At 42.6% G+C, this 19764-nt stretch overlaps 1 protein-coding gene across 8 annotated transcripts in view; it reads right to left on the bottom strand.

The window, feature by feature from the left end:
- The window catches only part of GRIP1 (glutamate receptor interacting protein 1), a 697619-nt gene that overhangs the window by 87741 nt on the left and 590114 nt on the right, over positions 1-19764 (bottom strand). For 5 of the 8 annotated variants that reach the window (XM_060306088.1, XM_060306085.1, XM_030866357.2 and 2 more), the window contains 4 exons: positions 13407-13562; positions 12594-12746; positions 5928-6114; positions 5127-5272 (listed from right to left, as the gene is read on the bottom strand). In XM_060306088.1, coding sequence (XP_060162071.1) covers positions 5127-5272; positions 5928-6114; positions 12594-12746; positions 13407-13562 — 642 coding nt within the window. The remainder of the gene's footprint in view (positions 1-5126; positions 5273-5927; positions 6115-12593; positions 12747-13406; positions 13563-19764) is intronic. The other 3 variants (XM_060306087.1, XM_060306089.1, XM_060306090.1) reach the window with 2 other exon arrangements.

The following is a 19764-nucleotide window of genomic DNA, read 5'->3' as shown; positions in this document are numbered from 1 at the left end:
AAGTCAACAGACCCGGGATCTACCGTTCACTTTGCTGTATGACCTTGAGTTTCCCCACCTGAACCTCAGTTTTTCCATTCATAAATAAATGAAGGTATTGGATTATAACAGTCCTCCCGCCATGAATGTTCTACAATTATAATAAGTACATTCTGGGGCCACAGGACAGCCTTCTTTGAAAGGTATAGTCTCAGTGCCATCTGACTGATCCTTACGAGGTCTTTTACTGGCTTCTGCTTGGCCACAGCTGACGGGAAGGGGAAGATGCTACACCTAAGCTGGGCCACTTAGGTGCTTTTTCTTGGGAATTAGAAGTTAAAAATGGCTGGTCCCGGCTGGGCATGTTAGCAAGGATGGGGCGATCAGGTACAGTCAGAAGTCACAGAAAACTTGTACAGGGACAAAGGGAGCAGATGTGAAGAAACAAGCAGCACCAAGAGACGAGGAACCTCAGAGAAGCAATGGGTATGAAATCAATTCATGGTGCAGACTGAACTTCCTGATCCTAGTCTCTCAGGAGTGCCCATTGTACTTCATTGATTCATTCATTCATTCACCAAGTATTGGCTGAGGGCCTCCTGTATTCCAAGCACTATTCTGGGTGCTGGGGTACATTCTTGAACAAAAGGCACAAAGTCCCTGACATCACAGATTTTCCTACTGGAGAAGACAAGACAAGGAACAAATAAATATACCCCATAACATCATGGCATAAGAAGGGAGAAGAAGAGCTATAAATCTGGGCAAGGGGACAGACAGTGATAGATGTCGTGGAAGGCTTCTTGGAGCAATCTGAGCAAAGATCTGAATGAAGTGAGCAAACCACCCAGACATGCTGGGGAAGAGCTGCCCAGGCAGAGGGAACAGCAACTGCAGAGCGACTTCGATGGGATTGTGCATGGCGGGAGCAGCTAGTTCATACTCCCTCCTCATTCCAAGTCCCGCCCTCCTCATTCCAAGTCCCGCCCTCCTCATTCCAAGCCCCGCCCTCCTCCTGAGAGACTTCACCACGTAGATGCTCCGCCCATCACTCTGCATCTCCCACTCCCAGACCTCTGGTTGAATGATACTTGCCTCCACTCCGCTTCACTTCGGCAGCTCACTACCCTCAGCCTTACTTGACCTCTGAAATCTTAAACTCTAATATGCCACTTTGACCTCGGTCTCCTGGCTGTTAGCCTTCTCATTCCCTTCCTCTCACTCCCCCCATTTTCCTTCCTGAAGACTCCTAATTCCTCAAGTGCTCCCTTTCCTTTTGGTCTCTCGTGCTGATCCTTTATTGATTTCCGTCCCTCTCTAAGCTAGATTCTTTCAAGCACAGGCAGTATGCGTAGTGCTTAGAGTGTGGCCTTTGGAGCCGCACTGTCTGTGTTAAAATCCCAGACCTACCATTAATGGGAATCTCCGTTTTCTGGGGACATAATAATAGTAACTTTCTCCATTGCTGTTTTAAGGACTAAATGAGCTAATGTACAGGCAGGGCTTAGAAAAGTAACATGCCATAGAGTAAGCATTTGATAAATATCATGATAATTTTGATGCTATTATCATAATCATTCCTCTGCTCTTCCTGCAACGATTTGAACCTCTATGACTTACGTGCTCCTTCTTTGAAACTTCTCTGGAAATCTCAGTCTCTGGATCAATCTCATCATCTACTGTCTTTGCTTTTATTCTTCGGCAGTTGAGGTCTCCTGACAAAAAACTACTTGACCATGCGGTTTGATGTTGCTATAGACTTAGAGCTTCTGGACTCTGCTTGGGCTACCACCCAGCTTGAAAATCCCTTTACATGAGTCTGGTTGGTTATCTCATTCATTTCCCCATTAGCTATTCTAAACCTTCACCATTCTTTTCAACTCCCCAAGGTGCTGACCCTTTCACCCTTGCTTGACAGGTCTTACATGGTCTTCCTAAACACAGCTAAAAATGCAATTACATTCTCACATCTTTCTCTTCAAACTCCTAGGGAGAGGTCTTCTAGTTTCTGTCTTAGACGAGTTATCTACCTATGTTCTAGATAACTTCCCTTCTCATCCCTTTGGAAACCCGTATCTACCAATTATCTCTTTTCTCTTTCATTTATTTCGGGCCCCAAACATGCTCAAATCTCTCCAGTCTTAACCAAACAAAATAACATCTCTCTGAATGTGGAATCCCCTTCTATCTGTTGTCCCATCTCCTTTCATCTACAGCTAAATGTCTTGACACTGCCAAATGTCCTCTGGGGCAAAACTGACCTTGGTTGAGAACCACCGATTAGAAGATAGGGTGGTATAGGACTTCCCTGGTGGCGCAGTGGTTAAGAATCTGTCTGCCAATGCAGGGGACACGGGTTGGAGCCCTGATCCAGGAAGATCCCACATGCCTCGGAGCAACTAAGCCCATGAGCCACAACTACTGAGCCTGTGCTCTAGAGCCCATGAGCCACAACTACTGAGCCCGCCCGCCTAGAGCCCATGCTCCGCAACAAGAGAAGCCACCACGATGAGAAGCCCGCGCACAGCAAAGAAGAGTAGCCCCCGCTTGCCACAACTAGAGAAAGCCTGTGCGCAGCAACAAAGACCCAACGCAGCCAAAAATAAATAAATAAAATAAATAAATTTTTTTAAAAAGAAGATAGGACAGTATAAAACAGAGCACCGAGTATGTAACTAAATGTTGCAGAAGTTCTCAAAAGAGGAGCCCATGGTGGCCTCCAGTCCTTTTCATCTACTCCCTGCATTTTTCCTGCCAAACTGTCTTCCAAGACCCCTTGGCAGACAGACAACAAGACAGCTTGTCTGTACTTCTCCACACTTTTTTCCCTCACCCCTCAGCTCCCTGCAATCTGACTTCTGTCCGCCAGTTGCTTGAAACTTCTCTACGATGTCTTTCTTCCTAATTGCTGAATCCAGTGGACATTTCCTTTCCTGCCTTCCTTACTTGAATTCTCCACAGCACTTTTATGCTATTGACGGCGACTTTTGCCTTGAAACTCTTGCTTTGGCTTCCAAAGAGTTTTGGTTCTCCTCCCACTTCTCCTATAGCATCTTCATCGTCTCCTTTACTAGCGTCCTTTCCCTTTAAATCTTAGTATTCCTCAGGCAAAGTCCCCTCCTCAGTCCCCTTCTTAACACTACTCTTTCCCTAGTGGTGTCCTTTATTCCATGACTTTAACCATCACCACCATGTTGGTCACTCCTCAGTCCTGCTCTCCAGCAGAGACCCCAATCCCAGGCTCCAGGAGGTAGCCTGCAGTCTCCTGGGCACTTCCTTCTGCATTCCAGTGGCAACACACTTTCAGCAAGTCTATTCTTATCTTTCAGCAGTTCTTTCTTGTGTCTAACTGGATACAAAGTCCTTGAAGATGTCGATCCTTTCTATTCTTTCTTTCAATGATCTGAACATAGCGCAGCACCTAGCACTTAGTAACTGGTACTTGGGAAGAGTCTTTTGAGTAAGGAATGGATGTACTTGTCCTTTTTTCCCTAGTATTGACAGTGGATTTGCCTACTCATGTTTAAAACAGAACTCTTTTTGTTATCCCCAAATTTCTATGCTTCAGGTCTTCTTCTCAGTTAGACACTGCTATCTGCTCAACCACTCACCTTCATAACTCAGGATCATTATGATCTCCCCTTTCTCTCATCTTCCATATCTGACCCATAAGCAAGTTATGTTAGATCTGCTTCAAGCCGCATCCTAAACTTCACTCTCTGTCACCATCTCTAGCACTACCGCCTAGTCCAAGCCACCAATCTTCTGCTACAATCTTCTGTTTTTTTCTAAGTTTGCAACTGTCCCCCCTACACTTCATAAGGATCTCTCCAAAACATCCATCAGGTTATCTCACTCCCCTCCATAACAGGCCCCATGACTTCGTTACACTTATAAAATTGTACCAAGGCACTGCACTGGCCTGTTCCAACCTCTCCCACACCTCCAAATCCAAACCTGACTCCTATCCCCAGCTCCCTTCTATGCTCCAGCAAGAGCCCTTTTTGCTGTTCCTCAAATCCACCAAGCTTATTACACTGGCTGCTCCCTCTGCCTGGAATGCTCTCCTCCAAGATTCTGACATGGCTGGCTCCTTCTCAACCTTTAAATCTCTGCTGAAATGTCTCTTCCTTAGAGAGTTATCCTATGGAAAAAAAAAAACCCTACAGTCATTCTCTAACCCCCATTCGGCTTTATTTTCCTCAGAGCACTATTACTGCCTAAATTTATATTTCCTAATTTTTAAATTAACTTTCTGTACTGCTATAATATAAGCTTCATGAAGACAGGGATTTTTTTTTTCCCTCTCCTGTCCACTGTTGCATCTCCACTGTATAGAATAGTAACTGGCCCACAGTAAACATTCAGCAAATATTTGTTGGGATAATGTGATCCCTATGTCCAAAGGCATATGTTTATTGATTGGTAAAGGTTATTGGGTCTGTGAGATAGTGTTTCATTAAGAGAAGACAACTTTCTTAAATGGGAACTAGCACAGACCTCTAAAACCTGTACACCTATTAGCTACTGACAAGGACTCCTTCCATGGCCAAACTTCAGTCACACAAATGCACTTGCTGACTGACGCTGAGTTCAATCTCTTTCCTATTGCAAGTCTTGATCGCTACTGAAATAGTCTTGAATAAAGTCTCCCTTGTCCTTTTTAACAAGTGTCTGGTGCGATTTCTCTTTAACGCTAGAGACCAAATATTCACCTACTGGGCTTGAATAAATCCACCCAATGAATTCTCATTGTTCCCCACAGAACTTTCATATTTTTTTCTGCAGTGGGAAGAGTCAAAGAGAGGCATTTCTTGCCCCTGTGACTGAAGAATATGGTTTCTCTAGCATATAGGGGAAAAGTCAGGAAGAATAAAGGCTACATGATTTTTTAAATCACTTTTATAGCAGCTATTACTTATTCATTTTGTCACATTTATTTTCAATTGTTCTTGTGGTGACATTTTAATGAATAATACAAAAGCAATGCTCAGTGCAAAATGACACCTTGAATCTCCGAAAAAAGAACACGTTCGTTACATAAAAACAATTTGTCGTTCCTCCCCCGTCCCCTGCCACATAACCCACATGATTCACATGCAGTCCACTCCTGACTACGCAGCTGACTGGAGATTATATGATCATACCTGCAACATCGAACTCAATTTCCAGTGTGACCTTGCTTGTGATTGAAGAGTCTCGGAGGAGCTGGCTGGCTTCCTCGAAGGTGCTGTCTTCAGTTGGAATTCCATTAATGGCCAGCACTCTGTCTCCAATCTGTAGCACCCCACATCTGAATTTAGAACCACACGTTACAGGTCACAGATGGAGTAAATAATTATCCACTTGAAGTTGCCAAGATCCTGGCAAATAGCATTTGGTCTCATTTATTTAATGTTGTGGGCATCCTATTAGGTCAACTGCAATATCCCACATTCCTTTTTTTTTTAATAAAAGTGTAGTTGATTTACAATATTGTGTTAGTTTCCGGTGTACGGCAAAGTGATTCGGTTATATGCAATGTCCTACATTCTTGCATTTCTTGGCTACAAATGTGAGCAAGGGAATCTTGAAGTATCCCAGAAAAGTAATTAATAATTCAGCACCATGGTATTGTTATAACCTGATCTGAACCAATATATAGTAATGATGAATGTGCATTCCCCCATGGCACAGAAATTATTATGAAGTTTGGACTTCAGAGATTTTTTCCCCCTTTTTAATTAATTTAGCCTCTAGTCGCCAATGGACAAAAATCTGCTAAAGGCACTCATGCTCGCTATTCTGTCTCAAACCTGGTCAAGAACGTAAAATTTTATCGTCAGAACAGAGTTCATCACATCTTGCATTTCCTGCGTTGAGCACTGTTCCATGATTTATTAGCTAGTCAAAGATAGCCAGCGAGAGATGCAGGGCAGACAACGATGCCGTGAAAGAAAATGTCTCACCTCTCTGCCGGGCTGTCAGCTTCAATATAGGAAATCAGAGGTGGAGAGGAGAGGGTCTCTGTGGCAAACACACTGCCCTGCAGTTGAATCCCAAATCCTGTGACAGGATCTGCTGTGAGCACAACCTCTGTGGTTTCTGTGTGAACAACCTGCCCAGCCAAGCCCACCGTACTGGAGGCTAATGACACTAGAGGAACAAACACACATACAAGAAATGACTTTAGATTGGAACAGGCACCAGGAGCGCCAGCATTTCTGAAACAGATCATGTCTCCGGAACAAAAGCTCATTGGCAATGGTGGGATGTGAGGTTTTGGTCTTTTAGCATAAAAAGTTTCACCAGAGCTGAACAGGATAGATGAATCTCCCAATATTCGTCACATCTAAGTCACAGCATCAGTGTAGCCCCCTCCTCAGGCCCACCCCTAATAGCAAGGACAGTTGTGGGAGCTGTAGGAAGAGGATGGTCAGGGTCAGGGGTCAGGGTACCTGAGGTCTAGTCCTGGCTCGACCACTAAGCAACCAGTTGGGTGACCTTGGGGTAAGTCATCTATCTCCTTCCTATCTAGGAAAATGGGGGTTGGGCTTAACTGGTCTAATGTGTTCCCCCCCCCCCCCACTTTCGCCATTTGCACCTAAGGTTCCAGCTTTTACAAACAACTTGACCTTCACTTTTGAAGAAACAACTGATCCAAGTCTGGCTCCTGGGGTGATGAGGATGTTCTGGTCATCAGCCTTAACGTGGTGTTGGGGTGCCACAATGGAGTCCTTTAAACCCTACATTCCTCCTACCCGCAAATTTGGTCTCTTCAGCTCTTGTTCTTTCCCACTGGCTCGCCAGCCTGTTTTGTCATCTGTTATTTCATTCATTTCTCTGCTATTCATCCAAGCCCCCAGGCACACAGCTGTCTAGTTCCCATTCCCGACCTAGGTGGTGAAGCATCCTCCAGGAATGCCTTCCTCTCAGCGCTGCTCACTGGCACCCAGGCCTCCTTTGCTCTCCATGAGCAAGCTCTCTGCCTGTAGGGTCCTGCATTTGACTGCCACTTCCTCCAATAAAGGTCTCTGGCCTCCTTCCTCCAACTGAAACCTGATGACACCATTCACCTCAGGACACTCTCCAACCACAAGCTATTTTCCCTCACGCTCCCTGCCTGGGGCAAGGAGAGAGAAGGGTTTAGAATACTCCTTGCTGCCCGTATGCAGTGCTGTTTATCTCAAATCACTCCTATTTCAAGTTCCATATTCTGTATTCATTTCTGCTTTGTCTCATCTTCAAACCCACAGTTTTCTGTTTTTGTGAAGTCCCTCCATTTCCTCACTGACTTCAGGACTTGGCTGTGAACCTACCTCCTCCAACCCTTCGTTGTCCTCGGCACCTTTGACATCATGGCCGTAATCTCCTAACATGCTGGCTTGACGGTTCTTCATCTCTCTCAATGCCAGTTACTAGCAGTTCCATCCTCCTCCAGTCCTCTGCCAGCAGAGCCCTATGCTGGACCCCATCTTCCTTCAAAGTGGATAGAGCTCCAGGATCTCAATATCTGAATCCTCCTTATTGATCACACGTCCCTATGAGCCATCTTCCCGAGTCCCTACGATCTGACTTTCTCCTCTTTATGACGTCTAGTCCCATTTTCTCTCACTTGTCTCCTAGTCTAATGGCTTTCAAACAATATTTTTAGCAACGGATATCTCCCCCCCTTCATATGAAAGCACGTAAGAGATGCCCTTGTATTCCAGATAAGAACACAGCTACTGCAGGTAGTGAGGTAGGAGCAGAACACTCCAGAAGCTTCTGCCTCCCTCACGTGAGAATCTGGTTTGCAAGCCATCATCTTTCCTCGTTGCTTTTTCTAACATCATTTTCCTCCACACTCCACCTGGACCTCCGGTGACCATTTCAATGATGCCTCTGCTAGTATTCTTACACCTCATGTGATTTTGTTTACTCTCATACACCATACTCTTTGGTAATAGCCAGACACTCCACTGCTGTTACTGAGTTGCTGAAGGGTCCTACAGAAAGTCATGACGAATTCACATTATTCTCTATGGGGCCCTGGAATCTTCCGTGGTGTAATATTTTGTCACCTTATTTGATTCCTCATGGGATTTTTCACAAATATTTCTACTCTTTTAAGGGTCAAACTTTACTTCCTTTCCTACAAGACTGAAAAGATCCAGCCATTTGACAAGAATTCCTTAAACAACATGCTTGTCAACCTCAGCTTCTCAGTATCATCATTTGCTCTCCCCTCCCACCCCCATTTCAGGAGGATGTACAAGGCTAATTCTTCCTTTCATTATTTTTGATACTATCCGTCCCTTTCCACTCCCTCTGTGATTTTGTGCCACAAAAACTTCTCTCTTGACATTTTTCCTAACTTTCCTACTCACTCCCCTAGCTTTCTGACCTTTCTCTATAGATTTGTACTGATTCCCAAACTGCTTAAAATTGACTTCTCCCTTCACCCTTTACTGTAACTACTCTCGCGAGGATGACTTCCTGATTGCCAAAATCAATGGCTTCGTCCTCTCTAACCACTCTGCAGCAACTGGCTTTGGGAACTATCCCTTTCTTCCTGAAGTGCCTCTCTTACTTTTGATGAAGCTTTGTTCTTAGTTTCTTACTTTTCCAGCCCTTACCACTTCCTTTGCCTTCTGCACTCCAAACACAGAGCTGACCATGGTTCTGTCCTAAGTGTTTTCTACTCTCATTCTTTCCCCCATTCACTTCCAGTGCACCTGTAATATGACCTCTCATGTATCTTCTCGTGTCTCCCTCTCTAGACTCTCTCAAGCTCCAGTGATGCATTTCCTTGATGTCCCATCCACAAGGATGTCTCATTGACTCCTGAAACTCAACATCTTCAAATTGAGTTAATCATCTTCTCTTTTTCTTTGCCACCACTGTTTCTATGAATGGGACCATCATGTTGATGGTCCTTCAGGCTTGAAATCTCAAAGTAACCTTTGACTCACAACAACTCATTGTCTTAAATCCAATCAGTTGCTAAGTTCTCCCAGGATGATGACTAAAATATATCTTGTATAAATCCTCTTTTCCCTTTTTATCGCCAATGCCTTAATTCAGGCTCTCATTACTTTCATTGCATTCAATTCATATTCCAATTATTCTAATATACCTGTTTCTGGGTCCCCTCATGTCCAGTGCTTTCTGTATATTATTGCCAGATTAACTTTGTTTAAGATGAGGCCCCAACTTCTCTACTCTCCTAGAGTAGAGCCTCATCACTGCTAGTAGAGATTACTACATAGGCTTCCAACCAGTGTCCTTGCCCCTTATCTTTTGCTAACAGCTCCAAATTGCTCCCAAGGGGCTTTTCTACTATGCAAAGGTCACCCCCCAGTTTAGAATCTTTTAATGGCTCCCGATTTCCTAGAGAACAAAATCTCTAATTCTAGCAGACTACGCAGGATCCTTCATAAGTTCATTTTCTCCTGCCCATCCAGTCTCATGTTCCCTTATGCTCTGTTCCTGAGTCTTTCCTACAAGACTGAAAAGATCCAGCCATTTGAAAAGAATTCCTTAAACAACATTCTTCTCAACCTCAGCTTCTCAGTATCATCATTTGCTCTCCCCCTCCACCCCCATTTCACCTGCTGCAACTAAGGAACCCATGTGCTGCAACCAAGAAGCCCACCTGCTGCAACTAAGACCCAGTGCAACCAAATAAATAAATATCAAAAAAAAAAACAAGGGAAGGGGGCTTCCCTGGTGGCGCAGTGGTTGAGAGTCCGCCTGCCGATGCAGGGGACGCGGGTTTGTGCCCCGGTCCGGGAAGATCCCACATGCCGCGGAGCGGCTGGGCCCGTGAGCCATGGCCGCTGAGCCTGCGCATCTGGAGCCTGTGCTCCGCAACGGGAGAGGCCACAACAGTGAGAGGCCCATGTATCGCAAAAAAACAAAAAAACAAAAAAACAAGGGAAGGGCTAAAGTGGCAGAGGGCACAGCACATACAGAGGTGCAGAGGCATGAGAGCAAGCCTGGAGAACATGACTCAGGAGCAACTAAGCCCGTGCGCCACAACTACTGAGACTGAGCTCTAAAGCCCGCAAGTCACAACTACTGAGCCCACATGCCACAACTACTGAAGCCCGTGTGCCTAGAGCCCGTGCTCCACAACAGAGAGAAGCCATCGCAATGAGAAGCCCACACACCGCAACGAAGAGTAGCCCCTGCTTGCTGCAACTAGAGAAAGCCTGTGTGCAGCAACAAAGACCCAACACAGCCAAAAAAAAAACAACCCAGAAACCAAAAAACTTTAAAATGTGTAAACATCACCTGAGATAGCCAAATAGATTATCATTTATTTGTAGTCACTAATATCCTTAATCAAGACAGCAGTCTTACCTCACACAAACAAATGTTTGGCCATTAAAGCAGAAGTATGAACATGAATGCATCTGTTTTAATTGCTCTTCCCTGCTGAGGGCTGTTAGCCTGTTTTCTCTCAGTAAGCAGTGTTGCACAAGAAGGCATTTTATGTAAAAAATCTCATATAAAAATATCCACCACAAATCCTGAGGCATTAAATGGAAGACTCAACCTATGTATTATGTCAAAGTGGAACCATGTGAAAAATGCCTAAGTTTGAAAGCAGTGTTAACATCTCCGATATAGGCATCATAATAGCAAACACTAGTGCTTACTTCAATAGTGCTTACTATCTAATAAGTATTGTTCTAGCATATATATATTATATATATATAGTATATTTATAATTATAGTTCTTATTTCATTGGGTAATTGTGAAGATTATATGAGAATATATCATTGTTCATACATATATATGAACATATCATATATATATATATATGAATATATAGTCTAGAATGTATTTCTTGTCCTGCATGTTCCTTTCAGTGATGAGAATATACACACACACACACACACACACACACACACATATACACATTTTCATATAATCTTCACAATTACCCAATAAGGTAAATACTATAATTAGCCCCACTTTGTAGCTAAGAAGGCCAAGGTACAGAGAGCTTAGAAGATCTGCTCAAGGTCCTAGAGCTAGAAATTAATGACACTGGGATGAGAACCCACACAACCTGGTTCCAGAGGCTATGCTCATAACCAGTTCACTCTGTTGCCTTCAACTCATTTCTTCCATGAGTAAATAATTTGCTCTCTCGAGTCAGCTAAGAAACATATGAGGCTCTAGGAGTTCCTTGTTCTCAGTCTTCCTTCTATTTACCTATACTGAAGATGACAAATCTTCTATTTGAAGGGATATGCACGTCAATATCATGAATACACCACAGTGGAGGTTTGCGATGGTTTTCCTTGTAAGGAAACCTCAGGTTCTTATAACATGAAGAGACCATGTCCCAGTATGGGTGATGGCCGGTCTCCTACACTGATGGTGGCATTGGTAGGCCTGGCCACAGACCCACCTCTGAAGACGAATCTCTGGCAAACCAGCTGAAGAGCCAATAGATCCAACCACCCTTCCTCACAAGAACATTTTCTCTTTAACACCAGTCTTGAAGTACCTGGGTTTGGTTTTGTTTAGGTAACTTAAGAGTGGTCCTTTCTTTATCCCCATGGTAAGCACAGGAAGAGATCCCATCTTCTTTGAGCTTCTTTACAGGAATCATAATCATGGCCACCAAAAACAACAAGAAATACTCACACCTCTCTAGACTATGATTAGATCTGGTTGGAGAGATAGGTGTTCTCTTCCTTTAAAACTTATGTGATTATGATGAGAGATTATATTCTGCCCTCCCACCACCACAAAAGAAAAATTTAGGAGTGATGTGTTTCTTCCCTAAGGCATTCAACCACCCTTTTCTTGTTTACACGTACAACCAGCTATCCAGAAACAAGCAGCCAACCACATTTTCCTAGTCTTGCCTAATCTATAATGTGCTTGGCTGTCCCAGAAGGTCATATTTCTAAGAATCACGGTCGAAATTCCTGGACCTTAGGATGCTTGTTGTAAAGACGAGCATCCTTCAATCTTCCTGACGCTGGCGTGAGTAACAGATATATGTTAGGGCAGAGATTTTCAGTGGGGCACGTTCCTGGGGAAAGTATTAGAATCTTGGGGAGTGACATACAGTTTGAAAAGGCACATTCAAGGGGAATGAGATAGAGTTTGAAAACGCGTGTTTAAACTTATCATTGCCTTTCTTGCAGGGGGAGGTTCATGAAATATAATTTAGTATGAAATTTATAATAATATTAAACAACTGCATGGAACTCTTATAGTTATCAAAAGGGGGACCTAGTTTTCAAAGAATTGCTTTAGAGTGAATAAGAAACTAAGAACAAAGATTTCATGTCCAAAACCACCCAGAATATAAGGAAGGAGTCGTAAAGAAAAAAAATCACATCTTTGGTTATTTTATCAGATCAAAAGAGCAAGAAAAAGATCTCAAAAAAAAAAGTTGTAGGCAAAGGTAGAATGAACTAACAAATTCAGTCTGAAACCGTATTTGGTGCAATCATTACCTTGTCGATAAGAGAGATCATTTCAATGGTCTTTGGCGCAGGGCTGCGAGCTGCTTAGCGTCTACCTGTGAAACACTCTTCCCGCAGGTTTCCTTATATCCAAGACTCCAACAGACCCACCCGTTTCCTCCAGGCCAAAAGTCACTGGCTAACATTTCACTTACGTGAGCTTTTGAAGTCTTTCTTTTTCAACCTCCTCCTCATCATGGTTCCACGTGGGCTAGTGGAGTAGAGGCTTCGAGGCAAAGTGCCCATGTTCAGGGAACTCAGGCTGTATGCACTCGTGGAGGTAGGAGAGAAGGATGAAGACAAAGCTGCTGTAAAAGAGTGAGGACTTGGCACAGAGCATTCTCAGGTGGGGTGTGAGCCTGCCACACCTGCCAACCAGCAACAATATAGAAAGACACACAAGAGGCACAGCAATGGCTAGTAGGTACCCCAACCAATAAGAGACCAGATCTCAGGAGCCATGGAGACAGCGTTTTAGAATCTGAGTTACAAGGGCCCGGAAGTGCCTGAGGAGCAGCGCTGATCTTTATAAGTATAATGCAACACGGAGAGGCTCTATGAATTTTGCTTTAGACAAAAAAGTAAACATTAAAACAAGTTTCTCCATAAACAACAACTCAATGTATCAAATACATAACCTCATTTTCATAGATATTTTCTGACATGAATTTCACAAGTGGTTCCATATACACAAATAAGGTCTGAGAAAACTGTACTGTATATACTATTCTGCATTGGTATTTCCTGGCCACACATAAAGCATTCGGAACCTTTACATCCTTTCCTAACAACAAATGCTTTCTGATGGAAAAGAAGGACTTAAGAGATGACAGAAATGATAAGTTACTACTACATAAAGAAAAGCACACCACACCCATGAAACCAAAAATGGTATGAATCAGATGAGGAAGGGGTGAGAAGAATATAATTTAAGTAAAAGACCAGGAGGCGAAAGCCTGGAACATTACGAGGGCTGTTTGGAGGAGGTGCTTTCGTGAATGTCAGGGCTGGCGCTCTGCAATGGTCTGGGTGGTACGTATTATAGTGATGGTAGGTGTGAAGACTGCAGTGGTCGCTGGCCCAGGAATCCCAGGGAGGTTGCCTGTCGCTCCTCTGAATTTTCACTGCCCATATGAAGTGATGATGAGAAATAAAAACAAACAAACAAACAAAGAACCAAAAAAAAAAAAAAAAAGAGGAAAAAGTAACTTGAATTGCACAAATAAAAAGTGTAACAAAAAAATGAAAGCTGCTTGCAAAAAAAAAAAAATATTGACTTTGCCCTTTTCTCAGTGGTCAGCAAAACTGATGATTAACATCAGGGATGGTAACTTTTCATCTTCGCAAGAATAATGCATGTCTTTCCCCAGCCCATTTTTTCTCCTTTTAAGATGACTATTGAATCCATTTCTAATCTCCCCCTGTGCTTCACAGCAGAGATTAAAAACATTTTTTTTTTAACTTAAAAGTCAACCCCACAAAGATCTATGGCACAAGATTAGTAATTAAAGATTTGCAAATCTTGGCCAGTTAGTAGCACTTGTTTTGAGAAGAAGGAAAGAAGGAACGATAAATCACACTGGCTCCTGATTCAAGGGGTTTACTAGTCACACATCACAATTTACTGCTCTGACATTTTAATTACACTACTATTCATCACTTGAGCTTGATTTTTCTCAACAATAAACCACTCTAATCATCTATCATTATCAGGATCTTATTTATACTCTAATCAGAAGATAAAAGTCTCAATATATTTTATAATTCTGGGGGTATTTTTAAAAGATGTATTTACATTTGAAAGAGATATTTAATTATTAAAGTATTTCAAATACTTTATATTTCCTTAAGATGCCATGAAATTTTAATAAAGTCAATTTCAAAATTCTGGTGTCCCCTTTATTTTCAAAAAATTGTATATCATATTTCCATTCTAATTTCAATATTGTTTAGATTTGATTTTCTACCCAGTGTTCTGAAATACAAGCACTTTTATGTTTGTGACTATATTGACATGAAATTTTTCATTTAAGTATCTTAAAAAATGAAAAATAAAATATGAACTTTTATCTCCTACTGTTACGATTCTAAGGTTAGATGCCTTACATGTGAATGACTTTGCAGTATCTATTCATGTAGTGAGGTCAAATACTCTGTAAGTATTTAAAGGAGGGTTATGTACATAAGAGTTTAGATTATACCATCCGTGATATCAGTCTCACTGGCCACTTCACAGCCTTTCTGGAATGAGACAGTACATGGAACAAAAGCACTAGTGTGGACAGATCACCATGGGCTGAGGCCAAGCTGAGTTTCTGTTCCGGCTCCAGCCCATCTTCTGTATATGACCCTGGCCAGTTACTCAACCTCTCCAGGCCTCAGTTTCCTCATAGGTCAAGTGGAGATCATGAAAGCATCTACTGCACAGGCCAACTGTGAGAATTCTGTACCTAAGGTGCTTAGCACGATGTTCGTACACAGAATAAAATCCAATGACCCTTTATTAATAGCATTGATTCTGTTTACTTTCTATCTACTTGCCAATGAATCATTTTTAAAGGAAATAGATATATCTATCACTCAACAAATTTCACTCATTGGGCACTTAAGTTTAGAGAATATTTCAGGAATCTGCAGCACACTTTTCTGGCCACCATAATTTTGTAACCCTAAACCATCTGGCCCTTTCCTTCTATCCACTGCTGTTTCTAGTTTGGGTTCCATCTCCCTCTCCACTATTCTACTTTCAAGCCACCATCTCCTTCACCTAGATCACTTCCTCATCTTCAGACTTGGCTCCCTGGTTCATCTCTGTATCCACAATACGGAATGATCTTTCAAATATACAAGTTAGATCATGTGACTCCCATTTAAGGTACTTCAATGGGTTGCAATTACAAACAGAATCAAAAGTGAGTCCTGGGCTTCCCTGGTGGCGCAGTGGTTGAGAGTCCGCCTGCCGATGCAGGGGACACGGGTTCGTGCCCCGGTCCGGGAAGATCCCACATGCCGTGGAGCGGCTGGGCCCGTGAGCCATGGCCGCTGAGCCTGCGCGTCCGGAGCCTGTGCTCCGCAACGGGAGAGGCCACAACAGTGAGAGGCCCGCGTACGGCAAAAAAAAAAAAGTGAGTCCTACTTATCTCTCCAGTTTCATCCCCTAGCACTCTCCTCATCACTGCCTGTTTCAGCCATGTTGGTCTTTTGTCTTGTCTTAGAACAAGTCAGGCTGCTTCCTGCCTCAGGGCATTTGCACTTCCTGTTCTTCCTCCCTCTAATATTCGTCTCCCCCTTGTTTTCATGGCTGGCTTCTTACTATCATTCAGGTCTCAGCTCAGGTATCACCACCTCAGAGTTGTTCTGACCTCCTTGGATGTAGTAGCTGCCCTCTCCCACCCATGCTATCCCACTGCTGCTTTATGTTCTTCATACCACTTATTACTGTCTGAAATGGCTTTATTTATTTAATATACTTTTAATGTTTCTCCCTCTATACTGGAATGTAAATTCCACGAGACTAGGGATCACTTTGCTTGTCTTGCTCACTAGAGGTATCATGGCAACTAGAACAGTGTCTGGTATATAATGACTGATGAATGAGTGAATGAATGAGTGAATGGATGCATGCATGAATGAACAGGAATATCGGCCAGAGAGTCCACGTCCACACTGTCCACACTGCAGCAGCGGTTTCCTTGGGATAAAGAGCACTGCCCAGGAAGTCCTTGATGGATTCTCTTTAACCATCCGCATTCTACTTTAGGGTGTACCAGAAGACTTTTTAGCAAGATGCAGTCATTGCTGGGTCTGGCTCATCTACCCACAGCCATTCTATTGAGCTCTGTAAAATATTGTCAAATGAGGTACAGTGAGTGAACTTCAGAATTCTACACTCACTTTTCGACCCAGCTCTTTATGGAGTGCTTTGAAAATTACTGGGCATTTTTGATTACTGTCAAGTCCAATTGATAACACAATAAGAAAGCTATTGAGCACCTACTGTATGCCTGGCACTGTGCCATTTGTGGCAGGCAGGTTAAATGTAGGTCATCACATTTACTTTGACTTTGAACTACTCCTGGGGACTAAATCTTCATACACATCAAATAATTGAGACAAAAATTATATTCCATAATGCAAAAAACTGCATGCCGTGGATAATGAATGCAAAAGGCGTTCAGCAAACAATGTAGGCCAGAGAAGACAGCTATAGCCTGTTTTGAACGTGCACTCTAAATCTCTTCTGTTTTATGGTGGTGTACTTAATACTCATATGTTAGGCAAGTATTTTAGTTTAAAAATTAGATGGTACTTTTTTTTTTTTTTTTGCGGTACGCGGGCCTCTCACCGTTGTGGCCTCTCCTGCTGCGGAGCAGAGGCTCCAGACGCGCAGGCTCAGCGGCCATGGCTCACGGGCCCAGCCGCTCCACGGCATGTGGGATCCTCCTGGACCGGGGCACGAACCCGTGTCCCCTGCATCGGCAGGCGGACTCTCAACCACTGCACCACTAGGGAAGCCCTAGATGGTATATTTTAGGCATGCTCTTTCATTTTGCAAAAAACATTCATTTATATTCTCCCATTTAATGGTCCCCATAATAACAGTCAGCCTTCACTGAGTACTCACTATATACCAGGCACTGTGCTAAGTGCTTTTACATGGATTATCTCAGATACTACTCACGGTATACCTATGAGGTAGGTATTGTCATAATACCCATTTTACAGATGAAGAAACTGAGGTATAGAAAAGTTGGGTAACTTGCTAAGTTCCCAAGTGGTGGAGCCAGAATTAAAGTGCTAAAGTTGACTCTGAGTTGCTGCCCTCAGCCACCATACTCCACTGCCTCTTTCTATGTGTTCCTAAGTCCTTTGTTACAGATAAACAGCAAGGAAAATATAATGTTTTTCCTATCATTCCATGGTGACATGGCTGTTGAAATCTTGAGGTATCTGATATGGAAGGTACTTCTGCTTGTTCTCTTCTCTAACTGTACCCTCTTGTCCTGTCCAGGAGTCCAAGGGTGTAGGCAACAGCTACTCTGGTGGTTGCTCCTGGGGCTCAGAAATGGAAGTCCTCCTGGTACTGAATGTAGAGAACCTCATGACTCTGCTCCCATTTTCTTTTCCAAACTCTTTTACAAAGTTTCCTCCAGTCATGACTATGTCTCCCAAAGACTCTCAGTGGGAACAATTTCTGAGCTCTTTAAAAAACCCATTCTTGTTGGCTTTTTGAATGTTGCTACTTCCCAGCAAAAGGCACAGTTAATCTATTCCTGGTTGATGTGCCCATTTCTATATTTCCCTGAATGCTATATTTTCCTGAATGCTTTGTTGCTAAGCAAAATCTGGGAAATGTTATATCTCCATCCACCTATGGGATGAGAGACATGCTGTTTAGGGATCAGAGATTTTGAAAAAATAACCAGAACTTTCTTGTAGTAAAAGGGTAAAACTATGCAAAACAACACCACTACATACCCAAACAGAAGTTTGAGAATTATAAACACAATCACGTTTTTGAGGATTAACGGGGATTTAATTATGTTTAAGAGCCAATATTTATTTCTTCTTGGAAATACAAGTCTGATTTTAATGTAAAATGTAGGGAGATGTCTGTATGTTAGATAAAGAAGATGGTGAACAATTTTCAACAAAAGTGGATGACAGGGTCAAAAACAGAAGCTAGAATTACTAAAATAACCAGCCCTTTACCCCCCTGCAAAATCACAAATGATGTCAGGTTTTCCACAGTGAAGAAAAGAAAAATTAATTTTTGGTCTCCATCCATTTTAGTATATAAATTCATCTTCTCGGACTGTCTTGGCAGGTAAAAATATTTAATATTTCATGAGTGGAAACTCTTTGAACTATTTATGATTTGTATACAGGGCAAATAAAAGGTGGGAAAAATGAGGTTGCTGAAGACAATGACATTTTTATAGGGTCTGTTCACTTTCCTGATTCACCGATACCAGAATTTACCAAGCGAAATCTCATGCTGAAAAAGCACTGGGCAGTGCGCACTGTTGTGCCCACTGTGCTCCAAATCCAGTGGCGACTTCAGATTAATTTAGAAGAAACCTAATGCTTTTAGAAATCTCCCTTCTCAGCCAGTGAGCGGGAAAGGCCCGCATGGCCCCTTGACGGGAAGGGAACGTTCCCATGAACTGCACCCCCTTATCCTTTCCATTCAAATGAGGCAGCATTTCATAAACTGCCTCGGCTGCCTCATTTCTCCAACTCCAATGTGTAAAATTAAAATCTGATAAAGGGAATGCTGTACTGGAGATTTTCATTAGCTCCAGGGCTGTCTAAGCTCCATTTAATTAAAAAAGGTTGTATCCAGCTGACTCATTCAGTATGAAAATTATTTGGTACCTCTTTTTTTTCTAAACTGTGGAAAAGTGCAGTGTGTTTTAGAAGGTTGGAGACGTAGGATACAAATGACCTCCTCATACGCAAAATTGCGGTTCCAGAGAAAATTCTTCTCTTGCTAACTAAACATACAGAAATGTGTCCTTCGCCTTTAGGGAGCCCTGATAGTATTAGTGAGGCTTGGAGGAATTGGTTTCAAAGAATAAAAATGGAGGGTGCTTGGTTTAAGGAAAAGGAGGGAGGAGGGTTGGAACAGAGACCTCACTGGAGAGTCTTTCTTCATTTGATTTTGGGCTCAAAGTCCTTTTTCTTGCACTGGGTTTTATTTAAAGATGCCTAGGTGGGATGGTATATAAATGCTCAGCGAACAGATCTGTGAGCTTCAAGACAGTGAAAATGCAGATTCCCTCAGTTGACACTTGTTACTGCATAACTGTAGTGAAATATTCTGATACTCCCAGGAGAAATATTTGGTCAGAAAGGTTGTTCTCCATCCTAAGAAAAAAACTACTCTGGCGAACAGACAAAATCTAGAGAAAGTCATCCCTCATGCAACTCTTCCCACCCACCTCCCCCAATATTTGAAGGGTCTGGCATGATACCCACTTTAGTTTTGAAAACTGGGAGTTTTACTATTTGCCTTTACTGTCCTTTAAGCAGAGTGGAAATTCAATATGAATAACAAGAAGTCAAATTATTTCCCTTCTCTCCACACTCAATTTGCACCAAAGGCTTTAAAAAAAAAAAATCAAATAGTAAAAGCCTGAAAATTCTATTTCAAACAACGTTTCTTTCCTCAATTTGGGGGTTTCAAGTAAAATACCTGTGGCTTAGGAAAAGGGATTTGGAAGATGAAGAGTAAACAAAGATCACCTGTTGTTTTGAAAAGAAATGACAGAGGCAGAATTAAACTCAGCATCTCCCTGCTTTCTAACTGCTGGAGAAGCAATC

The sequence above is a fragment of the Globicephala melas genome, chromosome 10 (genome assembly GCF_963455315.2).
Source record: "Globicephala melas chromosome 10, mGloMel1.2, whole genome shotgun sequence".
NCBI lineage: Eukaryota > Metazoa > Chordata > Mammalia > Artiodactyla > Delphinidae > Globicephala > Globicephala melas.
The sequence above is the reverse complement of the archived record's forward strand: the minus strand, read 5'-3'. Positions and strand labels throughout refer to the sequence as shown.